A 15,688-nucleotide genomic window follows, 5' to 3' on the forward strand; every position below is an offset into this window, starting at 1 on the left:
CTCTTTCTAATAAATAAACAATTTTATTTGTATTTGTGTAAGGGGTGTACAAGATTATCTATCTTGCCACTGTAAATGAATACCTATCTGGTTTTACATGGGTGGATGGGAAATTGAACCTGGGTCAGCAGGCTTTGTAAGCAAATGCCTTTAATAGCAGAGCCATCTTCCAAGCCCGTATTTATGTTGTTTTAAATTACCTAGTCTATGGTTGTTTGCCACAGTAGCCATAGGAAACCAATACAACCTGTTTGCAACACATTGGTGTGTGAGCAATAGAGCCTTATGGCTATAAAACATGGCATGGACCCTATTCTAAACCCACCTCCCTATGGTGGAGGTTAAAATTAAAGCAGTAGGGGCCAAAAATCCTCTCTCCAAGCTTGGAAAACTGATGACATAGCCTGTGGGTAATAGGCTTGTAAATAAAGGATAGAGAAAGATGGCTACAGCAGTGTCCAGATGTTTTCTTACAGCTCAAGACCAAGAGGTATTTAGTATTCTAAGCTTCATAGTTCTATCCAAGTATGTCTGGTGCCAAGACCACTCCCTCCCCCAAAACACCAGGAACACTGGCTAGGCTCCAGGGGTAATAAACACAATTATCCAATGAGAAGCACAGACAGGGTGTGGTGGTGCATGCGTTTAATGCCAGCATTTGGGAGGCTGAGATAGGACAGCCACAATGAGTTTCAGGCCACCCTGAGACTACCTAGTAAATTCCCAGTCAGCCTGAGCTAGACTGAGACCCTACCTGGGGGAAAAAAATTGGTAGGAGTGGGTGCCAGACAGCAGGGGGAGTGGTTTACCTTCTAGCTGTTCTCAAGAGCACAGACACTGCCCTCTAAGGAATTGTGCAAACCCATCAGAGCAGAAGAGAATAGGGATACAATCTCAAGCTATTTCTGGGTCAATAGGATGATTAAAACCCCCAAGATTCTAGTATTTGATAATAAAGAAGAATGAAATACTGATATATGTGACACCACAGATGAATTATGAACATGTGCTGACTGTAAGGAACTAATTCACAAAGGACTGAATATTATATGATTTCACTTATATCCAGAATCGACAATCAAGATTAGTGGTTACCAGGAGCTGAAAGGGATTGACAAGGTAAGAAGATGATGGTAAACTGTTATAAGAGCTTCTTTCTGAGGGAATAAAAATGCTCTAAAATTGAAGCCTGGTGTGGTGGCACATAACTTTAATCCCAGCATTTGGGAGGCAGAGGTAGGAGAATCACCTTGAATTCGAGGCCACCCTGAGACTACATAGTGAATTGCAGGTCAGTCTGGGCTAGAATGAGAGCCTACCTCGAAAAGAAAAAAAAAAAAATCGCCCATGACGTTATGACATTTGCCAGGAAGAAAGAGGCTGAACTCTGGTTGAAATGTCATAGCACATCTTCCCAAAGCCAAGGGGTTTCACATACAACATTCATGAAGGCTAAGGGGAATGAATAACAGGGAATTAAAGAAGAGATAGATCCAAGTATGATAACACAGGCCTATAATCCCAGAACCTGGAAGGGAGAGGCAAAATTATCCTGAGTTCAAGCCATTATCAGCTACCTGACAAATATGGCAGATTGGGCTAGAGTAAGACCCAGCCTCAAAGAAATGGGAGCTTGGGGGCTGAGGAGATGAAAAAATGGCTAAAGGCACTTGCTTGCAAAGCCTGCCAGCCTGGGTTCAATTTCCCAGTATACACATAAAGCCATATGCAAAGTGGTACATGTGTCTGAAGTTTGTTTGCAGTTGTAAGAGGCCCTGGCACACCCATACTTAACTCTCTTCCCAGTAAAAATAAATAACTTTAAAAAAAAAAAAAAAAAAGACTTGAGAATGGCTCCGTGGTCAAAGATGCTTGCTTGGAAAGCTCTTGGCCTGGTTAAATTCTGCAGAAGTTTGATGTTTGTTTGCTAATGGTTGAGTTTGCACTGTTTTAGTCTCTCTTTGCTATGCATTATAACAGTTGAAAATGTTAACTCTGTGCCTTTATATGTTGGAAGTATTTAACTTGTTTGATTTTACAGGACTTACTATCTTAAATTGGTCAAGACCATGAGGACCTTTGAAACTGAACTGAATACAATTTATAATGTGTGGCGGTTATAAATGTATTGGGGGCCAGGGGCAGAATGTGGTGGTTCGAATAGATGGCCCCCAATATATTCAAATTTTTATTAGTTTGTAGTTTGCATCTGCAGCCATCTGGCTGGAGGTGGTGGGTTTCAGATTTCAATCGAAAGACATGCAAAGTGTGCCTAGCTGGAGTTCCTGAAGTGTGCTGTGCTGTGTGGCTTTTGGCTTTGCTTCTCTCTCTGCTTAGCCCTGTGAAAGCAGGCCAGCTTCTTGTACCACTATGGAACTTCCCCTGGATCTGTAACTTTCAATAAATATCCCTTCCTCCATAAATGTGCCTGGTCTAGAAGATCATCTCAGTGAACCTGAAGCTGTCTGCTACAGAAGCCTCTAATCTCTGCCTCCCGAGTTTTGGGATTAAAGGCATGTGCCACCATGCCCAGCTTGTATTCATTTTTTATAAGAAACTTTTATTGTTTTATTTATTTATTTGAGAGACAGATAAAGAGGCAGATAGATAATGGGCTTGCCAGGGCCTCTAGCTACTGCAAATGAACGCCAGACTCATGTGCTACCTTGTACATATGGCTTATGTGGGTACTGGAGAATTAAACCTGGGTCGTTAGGCTTCACAGGCAAATGCCTTAACCACTAAGCAATTTCTCTAGCCCTTTTTAAAAAAAATATTTTTCTTTATTTACTTAATAGAGATAGGGGAGGAATGGGCAAACCAGGGCCTCTAGCCACTGCAAAAGAACTCAAGACACATGTGCCACCTCATGCATCTGGCATACATGGCAACTGGGAAATTGAACCTGGGTCCTTAGGCTTCAGAGGAAAATACCTTAATCACTAAACCATCTATTCAACCTCCATCTGTATGTTTTACAATTCTTTAGGCCTGTGTAAAATGTCATTAAGAGAGTTACTATGCAATAAAAGGCTTTGTTATAAAAAAAAAAAAAAAAAGAAGACGACTTGAGAATGGCTCAGTGGTTAAAGATGCTTGCTTGGAAAGCTGTTGGCCTGGTTAAATTCCCTAGTACCCACATAAGCCAGATGCAAAGCTGTACATGCATCTGAGATCCCAAGCTCACAAGCAGTCCATTTGCAAGACCCTGTCTCAAATAAGATGAAACACACCTCAAAGTTGCCCTCTTACCTCCACATACACTATGGTGACGCACACAAACACACACACAAAATACAATTTAAAGAAAAATGGCTGCAGAGATGGCTTAGCAGTTAAGGCACTTGCCTGCAAAGCCTAGGGACCCATGTTAACTCTCCAGGTCCCTTGTAAACCCATTGCAAGGTGATGCAAGTCCACAAGGTCGCACATGTGCCCAAGATGGCACTCACATGTGTACTTTGATTACAGGGGCTGGAAGCTCTGGCATACCAATTCTCTCCCTCCCTCCCTCTCTCTCTCTCTCTCTCTCCTGCACACATAAAAATGGCCAGTCTTCCCAGAAAGCCAAGTGTCAAATGTTCTCTCTCATATATGGATCCTAGCTACAGATGACTGGATTTCTGTGTGAGAAGAAAAAACTCAGTAGCAGAGGCCAGTAAGCTAGAAAAGAGATAGAAAGGGAAGAGAAAGGAAGGGAGGGGAGTACTTAATAGGATGGTATTGTAAATATGTAAGTAGAACAATAGATTAATGGGGGTGAAAAGGCCCAAAATGAGATCTGGGGAAGAGATTGAGTAAAGGAAAGGTGGTGGGACAGCTAATCAAAATCTAAGACGATATAAATAAAACATATGTAATCCTACTTTTTTGGACAATGGACCACTCAGGAGCTGTAGATTGTTGCTAGAAAATTTTCAGTGCCAGGGATGGGATATCTTCCAGTGAGTTGTTGGCCAGGGAGATCTATGATGCCCCCAAAACATTATAGGCCATTGCCAAGGCCCTTGGTTTCCCACCAGGAATACATGGTAAGACCCTATTGCTGAAGACTCCATATACTTGGGCTGCAAGGCCACTGAGAAATCTTGCTGGAACTGTGCTGATAACCTCCTCCATGTAGACCAGCTGACAGAAAGCTGGAAGAAGCCATCTGCATGCAGTTCAATGGGAGAAAGAGAAATCACCAGCGAAGATACTCATCAGTGGATACTGCAAGCCTTATATTTGGCCAGCCAGGCCAAATGAGCCATCGGGTGCAATAGTGGCACATCTGTTATGGGGAGAACCAACTGCTCTCTAATTGGATTGGAGGCCCGCTCCATGGGAAGGGAATACATCCCTGATACTGAAAACTTAAAACAGGAGTAGTCATAAGCCCTAGGGTTGTAACGTCTGATGTTGTCTTGCCAAATGTATATACTATGCTTACAAACTGCCCAGTAAGCACTTCTGTTGAGGTTCACACCCTTATGTTAATGCTACTCTCACTTTTGGTTGAGAATTTTCTCTTTTCAGATAGCAGTGACCTTGGGATGACTCAGAAGGTATCATGGTGATGGAAAGAAATGACCGTAGTGCTCAGTACTGCAGTATCTGTATCACATCTTCCAAGGCTCAGGGTCTAATGCGGTAGAGGTGGCAGAAAGAATGTAAGAGCCAAAGGAAGGGCAGGAATCCATACAACATGCTCCCTCCAGACACAAAATGATCTGGATATCCATGATCTCACAGTGCCTGGTACTACCTGCATAAGACCATCATAAGAGGAGGAAAAGATCAAGACATCAAAAGCAAAAGAGAGACTGACTGAGATGGGGAGGGGATATGATGGAGAGTGGAGTTTCAAAGAGGTAAGTGGGGGGAGAGAGGGTATCACCATGGGGTATTTTTTAAAATCATGGAAGTTGTTAATAAAAAAAAATTAAAAAAAAGAAAAATATGGCCAGTCTAGCTTACCTCAAAAAAAAAAAAAAAGAGGAGGAAGAAAGATGATTATGATTACAGCTTTCTTCAGAGGAATGGGTACAATGGCCCTCCCCACCACTACTTATTTCATGGGTGGGAAAACCAAGACCCAGAAAAGGAAACTGTGCATAGACCACACAAAAGCTTAGTATATAAAAATGGAACTCAAGAGCTAGGCACGGTGGCAATATGCCTTTAATCCCAGCAGAGGTAGGATGATCACCATGAGTTCAAGGCCACCTGGAGACTATATAGTGAATTCCAGGTCAGCCTGGACAAGGGTGAAACCCTACCTCAAAAAAAAAAAAAAAGCCAGGCGTGGTGGAGTACACCTTTAATCCCAGCACTCGGGAGGAAGAGGTAGGAGGATCGACATGAGTTTGAGGCCACTGTGAGACTCCATAGTGAATTCCAGGTCAGCCTGGGCTAGAGACCCTACCTCGAAAAACCAAAAAAGAAAAAACAATGGAACTTAAGAGCTGGGCATGGTGGAGCAAGCCTTTAATCTCAGCACTCAGGAGACAGAGATAGGAGGATCTCCATGAGTTCAAAGCCACCCTGAGACTACATAGTGAATTTCAGGTTAGCCTGTGCTATAGCAAAACCCTATATTGAAAAACATTTAAAAAAAATGGTACTCAAGGGCTAGAGAGATTGTTTAGTGGTTAAAGCACTTGCCTACAAAGCCAAAGGACCCATGTTCAATTCCCCAGGACCCATGTAAAGCCAGAGGCACAAGATGGCACATGCATCTGGAGTTTGAAGTGGCTAGAGGCCCTGGGGCACCCATTTTCTCTCTCTGTCTGCCTCTTTCTCTCTCTCAAATAAGTTTTAAAATATTTTTATATAAAATGGAATTCAAATTCATGCTGCTAAAGCATGGACCATATGCTCCTTTCCCACCAGCTAGATACCCAATTCTAGAAAGGAGTAAAGGAGCGAAAGATATTACCAAGTTTCTAGGTCCCAGGCGGTGGGTTAGTATGGATGGACAAAGGCTCCTGGGAAGAAGCAATGTGAAAGGTGGGCAAGACCAAATATTTATCCTCTCAATAACCCTGAGCAGAAATGAATTACTGAGGGCAAGTAATTTTCCCACAGTCATAAAGCAGCTCATTGGGAGACACAGGGATTTGAACTCAAACTTGCCTAGCTCCAAACCCCAAACCTTTCCACACATAACTCTATCACATCACAGCTGGCCTCAAAATTGACACATCAACCTTGAGCCTCACCAAACAGGCCACCCTGACCTGCCCATCAAGTTTGGATGGCTGGGAGAGAACAGTGAGGGCAAACAGAGGGAAGGAACCTCCTCCTCAAAAGTTATCCACTATTCATTATCACCTCCAGGTCCAGGGGGCTTCCCTAAAACCCCAAAGCTAACTGACAACTCATCAGCACCTTACCCAAACAGCAAGGAAATTGAGATGCAGAGAACACAGAAGCTATACTAATTCATTCTGCAAAACCTGACATACTCAGAGGTGAAACCCAGGGCTAAACCCAGCATGTTCTATTACCTGAACAGGCAAGCCCCCTTACCCATGAATTCAGTGAAGATCTCAATCTCAGGATGTATAGAAACCATTCTTCACAGTGAGTAGGCTACCTAAGAAACTCAGAGTCTGGTTATCTGGTTTGGTAGGAGTTGATTGTTTTCTGTGTCTATCTCCTTCACCCTTGTGCTGGTACCTAAAATGAACCCAACTTGGCTCAGGGAAATTTGCAGAAAAGGGGGCAGAAAGAATGTCAGAGCCACACATTGGGTCATGATACACAGAGACATTTCCTCCTACCCATAACTGATGGCTGACCCCAAAGAGGAGGGTCCCTGCGGAAGGGGGAGAACAGGGAGGAGGCTAACCATGGTAGCAACTTGACTGTATTCATTGAGCACAAAACTAATAAATATAAAAAACTAATTTTTTTAAAAAAAAAGAAAATCAGAGTCACCTCCTCAGCACCTTCACCCCAGGTGGCAGAATCCTAAAGGAAGCAAGGGTATATTCGCATAATTGGAACCAGATTACCATTCAGAGTTATCAACATCCCCTTCTAACCAAAATATTCAACTGGCATCTAGGCTATAAACTTCATTGGTGACAGTTGTGGTTCGAGATTAGAGTGGCAGGAATAATCTCCCCTTTTACCATCCCCAAAAGGCTCAAAGTTGGGCCAGGTAGGACAAGGAGAACAAAAGCCTCTTATTTCTCCCTCTGTCTTCTAAATAGGACAGAAAGTCTCTGTCCTTCCATAGGGAGGGGCAGGTTTCATGAGCCCATCAGAGCTTACTTCCATGTTCTTATGGGGATAAATGTAAGGGTGCAATGGCAAGAGAATGCATTAACATGGCTGCATAGTACATTCTATTATCCCTGTGACCAGGGATGTATGGCTCCCTATTGCTGTAAAGATAAATAAGACTTTCTGTCGCCGGGCGTGGTGGTGTATGTCTTTAATCCCAGGACTTGGGAGGCAGAGGTAGAAGGGTTGCCATGAGTTCAGGGACACCCTGACCCTGAGACTACATAGTAAATTCCAGGTCAGCTTGGGCTAGAGCAAGACCCTACCTCAAAAAAAAAAAAAAAAAAAAAAAAAAAGACCTCGGCTGGAGAGATGCCTTAGCAATTAAGTGCTTGCCCGTGAAGCCTAAGGATCCTGGTTCGAGGCTCAATTCCCCAGGACCCATGTTAGCCAGATGCACAAGGGGTCGCAAGCATCTGGAGTTCGTTTGCAGTGGTTAGAAGCCCTGGCGTGCCCATTCTCTCTCTCTCTGCCTCTTTCTCTGTCACACTCAAATAAATAAACAAAAAAAAAAAAAACCAAAATAAAAAAGACCTTATGTCAACTAGAGATTCACAAACCCTGGGCCTGACCCCCATGGATCCAGATGACTTATCCTGCCAGAAATGATAGGAAAGGAACAAGAACAGTAGGCTCAAGACCAAGTAAAGGACTGAGACAAAAGGGATAGGGCTGTGGGCAGAGAAATATCCAGTAGTGAAGATGAACCAAGTCCCTTCCTTGTTTGTGAGAAGAAAAATGCTTGTTACTGGGCGTGGTGGCACAAACCTTTAATCCCAGAACTTGGGAGGCAGAGGTAGGAGGATGGCCATGAGTTCAAGGCCAACCTGAGACTACATAGTGAATTCCAGGTCAGCCTGGGCTAGAGCAAGACCCTACCTCAAAGAACCAAAAAAAAATAAGCTGGGTATGGTGGCACACGCCTTTAATCCCAGCACTTGGGAGGCAGAGGTAGATGGATTGCAGTGAGTTCAAGGCTACCTTGAGACTACACAGAGTTTTACAGGTCAGCCTGGGCCAGAAAAAAAAAATGCCTGTTGAAGCCAGGCATGGTGGCACACACCTTTAATCCCAGTACTCGGCTTGGGAGGCACAGGTAGGAGGATCACCGTGAGTTTGAGGCCACTCTGAGACTACATAGTGAATTCCCAGACATCCTGGGCTAGAGTGAGACCCTACCTTGAAAAAAAGAGAAAAAAAAAAAAGAAAACTGCCTGTTGAAAGCATTTCAGAACTTAGACCAATTCCCACATGCTAGAAGTGAGAAACAACAACTCAATAGGGTCAGAATCTCTCATAGTTCCATAGGAGTGTTTCACGCTTCATGGCCTCAGAACCTGACATGAATAGAGGGGCAACTTCATGGCCCTGACCTGAAGGTAAGGAATTGTTATGATGTGAAGAACACTTAGGTCCTTCTGTCCAGAAGAAGCTTCTGGCCACACTGAAGATGATCTCATCTTTTTCTCTACAGTGAAAAAGCATCATCTGGTATTGGGGGGGGAGCAAGGACTCAGTTTTGTCCCTAAGGCAAAGAATCTCTGGTCCCTAAGGGCAATCAATGGTTTAGGCCCCAAGAAAGAGGCCCTGGCTATTTTACTCCAAATTCCACCCTGGCCATGTCCCTAAGGCCTCCACCACCACTCAACAAGCGCCTGAGCTTTTCTTAGAACTGGGGAAGGGGCTGGAGGGATGGCTTAGCAGTTAAGGTGTTTGCCTGCAAAGCCAAAGGACCCTGGTTCAATCCCCCAGGACCCACATTAGCCAGATGCACAAGAGGACACACACATCTGGTGCAGTAGCTGGAAGCCCTGGCACGCCCATTCTCTTTCTCTCTCTCTCCCTCTTTCTCTGTGAAATACATAAATAAATAAAACTGGGGAAGTCTTAAGCCCAAGTCCCCAAGACAGGAAAATTTTTTGTTCCTATGACTATAGTATACATATGTTGTCTGAGTTGACAGTAACCCAAGAGTAGATTCAAGCCTCAGATCCTGTGGTGGAGCACAGACTCTCAAACAAATGATGTCAACTTCAAACCCCTTGGGGAAAAGACAAGAACCCTATAATGCTGCCCCAAAAGAAGAGTTCCAGAGGGAAGAGTCATGCTGTCTCCAAGAAAGTACCTCAAGCTGCTTGAGGAAGAAGTTCAATTCAGATCTCTTTATTTTTTTCTTTTGTCTTATTTTTCCAGATAGGGTCTCACTCTAGCCCAGGCTGACCTGGAATTCACTATGTAGTCCCAGGGTGGCTTCGAACTCACAGCGATCCTCCTACCTCTGGCTACCAAGTACTGAGATTAAAGGTGTGCACTACCATGCCCAGTTCCAGATCTTATCTCTAGAAATGCAACAGTTTTAGGGGTATGTATGTGTCACCTGTTCCTAAAGGAAAACTCAAATGTCCTTAACAGAGAGGGACTCCAGTCATTGAAGGTAGGTTTAGATTTGCAGGGAAGCCTCAGACACAATCTCTAGGACTCTATGCCACCCATGTCCTGAGGAGTGAACTGAGGCTGGAGTTTCCAAGGAATGAGTTTATGGGACCCATAATTATCAGATTAGACACTAGGATTTCATCTGCTAGACCAGTAGGAGGGAATTATCCAGGAGTGACAGACAGGGTGGAGCTCTTCCTAGGAGGGACAGAAAGACACACACACACACACACACACACACACACACACACACACACACTCAGGTCTCCCCAAGGAACTTAATCTGTGTTTAATGACTTAAGAACCTTTCTTTACCTGTGGGATAAGAGCTCAGGTCATTGGAAATCAAAGATAAGTCTTCAGACCCATTAAAAAAGAAAAATGGGGGCTGAGCAGATTGCTTACCAGTTAAGGCGCATGCTTGCAAAGCTTAAGGACCCAGGTTTGATTCTCCAAGTCCCACATAAGCCAGATGCACATGGTGGCTCATGTGTCTGGAGTTCATTTGCAGTGGCTAGAAGCCCTGGTGCGCTCATTCTCCCTCTCTGTCTCTAATAATAAATAAATAAAATCTTAAAAAAAAGAAACCTGGCATAATGGTGCACACCTTTAATCCCAGCACTTGGGAGGCAGAGGTAGGGGGATCACCATGGGTTTGAGGCCAGCCTGGGCTAGAGTGGGACCTTACTTCAAATAAAAGAAAAATGGGAGCTGGACAGACAGTTCAGCAGTTAAGGTGGTTGCCTACAAAGCCAAAGGACCCAGGTTCAATTCCCCAGTACCCATGTAAAGCCAGATCCACAAAGTGGCACATGCATCTGGAGTTTGTTTGCAGGGCTAGAGGCCCTGGAACGACCACATTCTCTTTCCTTGCAAATAAATAATTTATTTATTTTTTTTTTTTTAAGAAAGGATGAAGCCCGGCGTGGTGGCACACGCCTTCAACCCCAGCACTCGGGATACAGAAGTAGAAGGATCGCCGAGATTTCGAGACCACATTGAACCTACATAGTGAATTCCAGGTCAGAGTGACCTAGAGTGAGACCCTACCTCGAAAAACCAACAAACCAACCAACCAACCAACCAAAACAAAGAAAGATGAGGGCTGAACAGATAGATGGCTTAGCAATTAAGGTGCCTTGTCTGCGAGAAGCCTAAGAACGCCTATTCGAATCTCCAGGTCCCAGGCGCAGTGACGTAAGCACGCAATGTTGTACATGCGCACACAATTCCTTCGCGGCGGCAGAAGGCCCTGGCGTGCCTATTGTCTTTCTCCCTCTCTGCCTCTTTTTATCTTTCTCTCAAAATGAAATATTTAAAAAAGAAAAATGGGATGTTAAATCCCCATTGTGGATTTCAATTCTGGTAAGTGGGGTAGGACTACATATCTTTGTGTGGGGGACGTGTCTCCGACTTCCCCTAAGAACATTTAGCTACCAGTCTCCTAAAGAAAAGTCTCCTAAAGAACTCATCTTGGGGCTGGAGAGATAGCTTAGCAGTTAAGCACTTGCCTGTGGAACCTAAGGACCCCAATTCCGGGCTCGATTCCCCAGGACCCACGTTAGCCACATGCACAAGGGGGCGCACGCATCTAGAGTTTGTTTGCAGTGGCTGGAGGACCTGGCGCGCCCATATTCATATTCTCATTCTCTCTCTCTCTCTCTCCCCCCTCCCTCCCTCCCTCCTTCCCGCTCTGTCTCTCTATCTGCCTCTTTCTCTGTCTGTTGCTTTCGAATAAATAAATAAAAATAAACCAAAAAAAATGTTTTAAAAACTCATCTTGCCAGGTGTGGTGGTGCATGTTTTAATCCCAGCACTCAGCAGAGGTAGGAGGATCGCTGTTAGTTCGGGGCCACCCTGAGACTATGAGACTACATAGTGAATTCCAGGTCAGCCTGAGCTAAAGTGAGACCCTACCTCAAAATACCAAAAAAATAAATAAGAACTCATCTTGCTTGGTATCTGCAAGAAAGTCTCATATTCCTGAGGATACAGCCTCAATCAGTAAAAACTCCAGTCCATAAGCAAAGAATACCTTAGCAGTACCAGAAAGGCTGATGTCGTGGTGAGAGGTGGTGAAGGTGCCAATGGTGAAGTCTAAGACTCTGACCTCCAAAAAATGAAGTCAGATCATCAATAGAAAACAGAACCTTGGGGGCTGAAGAGAGGGCTTAGCAGTTAAGATGCTTGCCTGCAAAGCCTAAGGACCCAGGATCAATTCCCCAGGAGCCACATAAAGCCAGATGCACAAGGGGGCACATGTGTCTGGAGTAGTGGCTAGAGGCCCTGGTACACACGCGTTCTCATTCTCTCTCTCTCTCTCTCTCTCTCTCTCTCTCTCTCACCTGCCTTTGTCTCTCATGAATTAATTAAAACAAAATATTAAAAAAATAAGGCCAGGCCGGGCGTGGTGGCACATGTCTTTAATCCCAGCACTCCGGAGGCAGAGATAAGAGGATCACCATGAGTTCGACGCCACCCTGAGACTCCATAGTGAATTCCAGGTCAGTCTAAGCTAGAGTGAGACCCTACCTCGAAAAACCAAAAGATAAAAACAAAAGTAAGGCCGGGCATGGTGACACATGCCTTTAATCCAAGCACTCAGAAGGCAGAAATAGGAGGATTGCTGTGAATTCGAGGCTACCCCGAGGTTACACAGTGAATTCTAGGTCAGCCCTGGCTAGACCAAGACCCTACCTTAAAAGAACAAAAACATTTCTATTTTTTTTTTAAGCTGGGTGTGGTGTGGCAGAGGTAGGAGGATAACCCTACCTCGGGGGGGGGGGGAAGGAGGATCGCCGTGAGTTCGAGACCACCCTGAGACTCCATAGTGAATTTCTAGTTTTCCTGGGCTAGAGTGCAACCCTACCTTGAAAGGAAAAAATATAAAAAACAAAAAACAAAAAAACCGACCCTTGCCACTGAGGAAGGAGATAAATCTCAGGTACCCAGGTAGTCTCTGGCCCTGAGTCCTGATTTTGGTCCTTGTCTCCAATGGTGAGAGAAGTTTTAAATTCCTGGAGGAAAGCTTGACAAATCTCTCTCCGAATAATGTGTGTACTAAACTCTTTTTTCAATTTATTATTTATTATTTATTTATTGAGAGAAAGAAAGCGAGAGAGAGAGAATGGGCGCACCAGGGCCTCCAGCCACTGTAAACGAACTCCAGACGCATGCGCCTCCTTGTGCATCTGGCTAACGTGGGTCCTAGGGAATTGAACCTGGGTCTTTTGACTTTGTAGGCAAGCGTCTTAGCCGCTAAGCCATCCCTCCAGCCCTAAATTCTTAATTCTAGAAGGAGTGCCAGGCCCCTGAAGGCAGGCTTAGGACCCTCAAGGAGGTCTCAGCAAGGTTCTATATGAAGAATGTCAGACTCTTAAAAGCATTTGGGTACTCTGAACACAGACAGAGTTCCTAAGAAAGGAAATCTCAGACTCATCCCAAAAGAAATAAGCTCAAGTCACGTAATACGACCAAAGCCCTCCCTTTCAGGAAGGCCTATATCCTGCCTTACTCCAGGAGAACTCCAACCTACTGATCTTGCAGATGACATTCCAAGGCCAGGAATGACAAGTATGGTCCCTGAAACAGGCCCCAGACGAGATATTTAAGCATTCCGCGTTATCTGGGGCCTCAAATCCAGGTCCTGGAGAGGGGTTGAAAGAAGAGGGAAGTTTTATCGTAATTCCACTACCAGAGCAAAAAGATGACAGGCTCCACAATAAGACCTAGGTCCTTTGGAGCAATCTCAAACAGCATTCCTTGGGGTCCTTCTCAGTCTGGCAGTCCCATTAGACATGTCCGGCCACCCCTCATCCTACAGCCCTTACCTGTTCTACAGTTGCAGGGTCCATGGCCTCGATCCGCGCTGCAGCTGCTTCATATTCGTCCTCACTGTTGTAGCCAGCGCCGACCTCTTCACGTTCCGGACTGCCCCCGCCAACTGCGCCAACGCCGGGGGCTTGACGCCGCCGTTTGCTGTGCCCCGGCCCAGAGCAGCAGCCGCCCACGCCCACGGCACCCCCTACGCCCACCCCTGCCGCGCCCACCCCCGCAGCTGCCGCACCAAGAGCATCACCAGGACCGCCGCCGGGACCACCTGGGCCCCCACAAGGAGGTGGAGAAGCCTGCTGTGGCCGAGGGCCTGCCACTGCACCAGGCGGCACTGCTAGTGCCCAGCGGTGAAGAGCACCCGGTGGTCCCGGGAGCGGGCCCTGAGGTGGTGGTGAAGCCCGGGGACGGGCCCCCACAACGCCGGAGTCACGGTCGCGGTCGCCTCCACCCACACCCGTGCCGCCGCCGCCCACGCCCACGCCCCCACCGCGCCGTGGCGCTGGGGGCAGTGGCCCGGGCGGCGGCGGTTCGTTAGTGGGGTCGGCGTCGGGAGGTGGTGGCTTCTTTTTGGGGAGAATAGTCATGGCGGCACCGTCAAAGTACCCCACAGCAAACCAGTCGCGAAGAACGCCGGGAGAGAACCCGGATGAGGGGGCTACTGCAGGGCGCGAGGCACGACGGGAACAGTGAGGCCGGAATAAAGAGATCGCGGCACCGGTTTGCAAACCGCAGGTGGTGCGCAGGTCACGCCCAAAGGAGGTCGTAGATGTTAAGTCCAATAGGAAAACAAAGCAACGAGTCGTACGCCTCTCTTCAAGTCAGTCAAGTTTACTGCTACCTTGTTCCGGGATTCGACTTCAAAGGAAACAGAACCAAAACAAGCACCTCTTCGCCCCGCCCCCTCGCAGGTTCTTGAACTACCGGGTGGGGCCCCTGAGACTCTACGCACGCGCGACAGAACACGGGCCCGCCTTCTCTCGCCCGGAAGTACGTGGGCAAAATCGCCCACGAGCCAATCAGAAATGAGCACTCGGCCTCCCGGCCTCCGTCTCAAATTTCAAAGTTGGCATCCTGGTTCTCAGTTTTTCTCCTCTTCTGTCCCGTTCTGCTCTGTAGTTTTCCTGGAGGCTGCGACTTGCAGACGTTGTCACTGCAAAAAGATGGGATGGTCTGTCTCCCACAATAAAAACACCGCCTCTCCAGGCTTCGGATTGGAACGCTGTCAGCTGGACTAACTGGAAAACATCAACATTCCCAGAGCATAGCGTTCCCTTGCTGCGTCATTTCCTGTCCCACCCATCTGCAACCCAAAAGGGCGGGCCCCGCTTCATCCTGGCAACAGTCAGAATCCTATGGTGATTGGTAAATAGCTGCTGCCATTCAGTTCAGCAAGGCCAACCCTGAGACATACATGCACCCTAGGGACAGTGGCTGTTTGGTGGATACAAACACGCCTTCTCTGGCACCTCCACCCTCTCGCCCTCGCTTTGACCTCTCCGCGCCTTTTTCCAGTGCGCAAGCGCGCACGTAACAGCCTTACCACCACCACCCCAAAAAATCTTAGCTTGTTTAGATCCAGAGAGTGTTTATGCACCAGCCCTGTCACCTGTCAATGTCTCGTAATGATGTTGAAAAAAGCCTTGTTTATTGAGTGGCCAGGAGGCTGCTAGCTAATACTGACTCTACTTTTAATGTCTGAGTTATTTGGACCTGTCAATTAATAGTCAGTCCTCAATTTCCATTTATCTGTGAAATGGCAATAATTTCAGTGTGAGGGTCAAAGATTAATGCTAGTAAGTAGCTTGACGCTGTGCCTGACATATAGTGTCATATAAATTATTATGTATGATATGGGCGCTGATCACATGGATCACTACAAACTACAACATTGTGCAAACTATTGTTTCTTTCGAGCTTACCCATCAAAAGTGGAATATCAAAAATGCGATAATAGGGCTGGAGAGATGGCTTAGCGGTTAAGCGCTTGCCTGTGAAGCCTAAGGACCCCGGTTCGAGGCTCGGTTCCCCAGGTCCCACGTTAGCCAGATGCACAAGGGGGCGCACGCGTCTGGAGTTCGTTTGCAGAGGCTGGAAGCCCTGGCGCGCCCATTTTCTCTCTCTCTCCCTCTATCTTTCTCTCTGT

At 46.3% G+C, this 15,688-nt stretch overlaps 1 protein-coding gene across 2 annotated transcripts in view; it reads right to left on the bottom strand.

The window, feature by feature from the left end:
* Otud5 (OTU deubiquitinase 5) overlaps positions 1 to 14,808 on the bottom strand; it is a 68,091-nt gene extending 53,283 nt beyond the window's left edge. Inside the window, exon 1 of one of the 2 annotated variants that reach the window (XM_004670088.3) lies at positions 13,542 to 14,808. In XM_004670088.3, the coding sequence (XP_004670145.2) occupies positions 13,542 to 14,129 (588 nt within the window). In that variant the 5' untranslated portion in view covers positions 14,130 to 14,808. The remainder of the gene's footprint in view (positions 1 to 13,541) is intronic. The other variant, XM_004670089.2, reaches the window with a different exon arrangement.
* Positions 14,809 to 15,688: the final 880 nt, after the last annotated feature.

This window comes from Jaculus jaculus, chromosome X, assembly GCF_020740685.1.
Source record: "Jaculus jaculus isolate mJacJac1 chromosome X, mJacJac1.mat.Y.cur, whole genome shotgun sequence".
Classification (NCBI taxonomy): Eukaryota; Metazoa; Chordata; class Mammalia; order Rodentia; family Dipodidae; genus Jaculus; species Jaculus jaculus.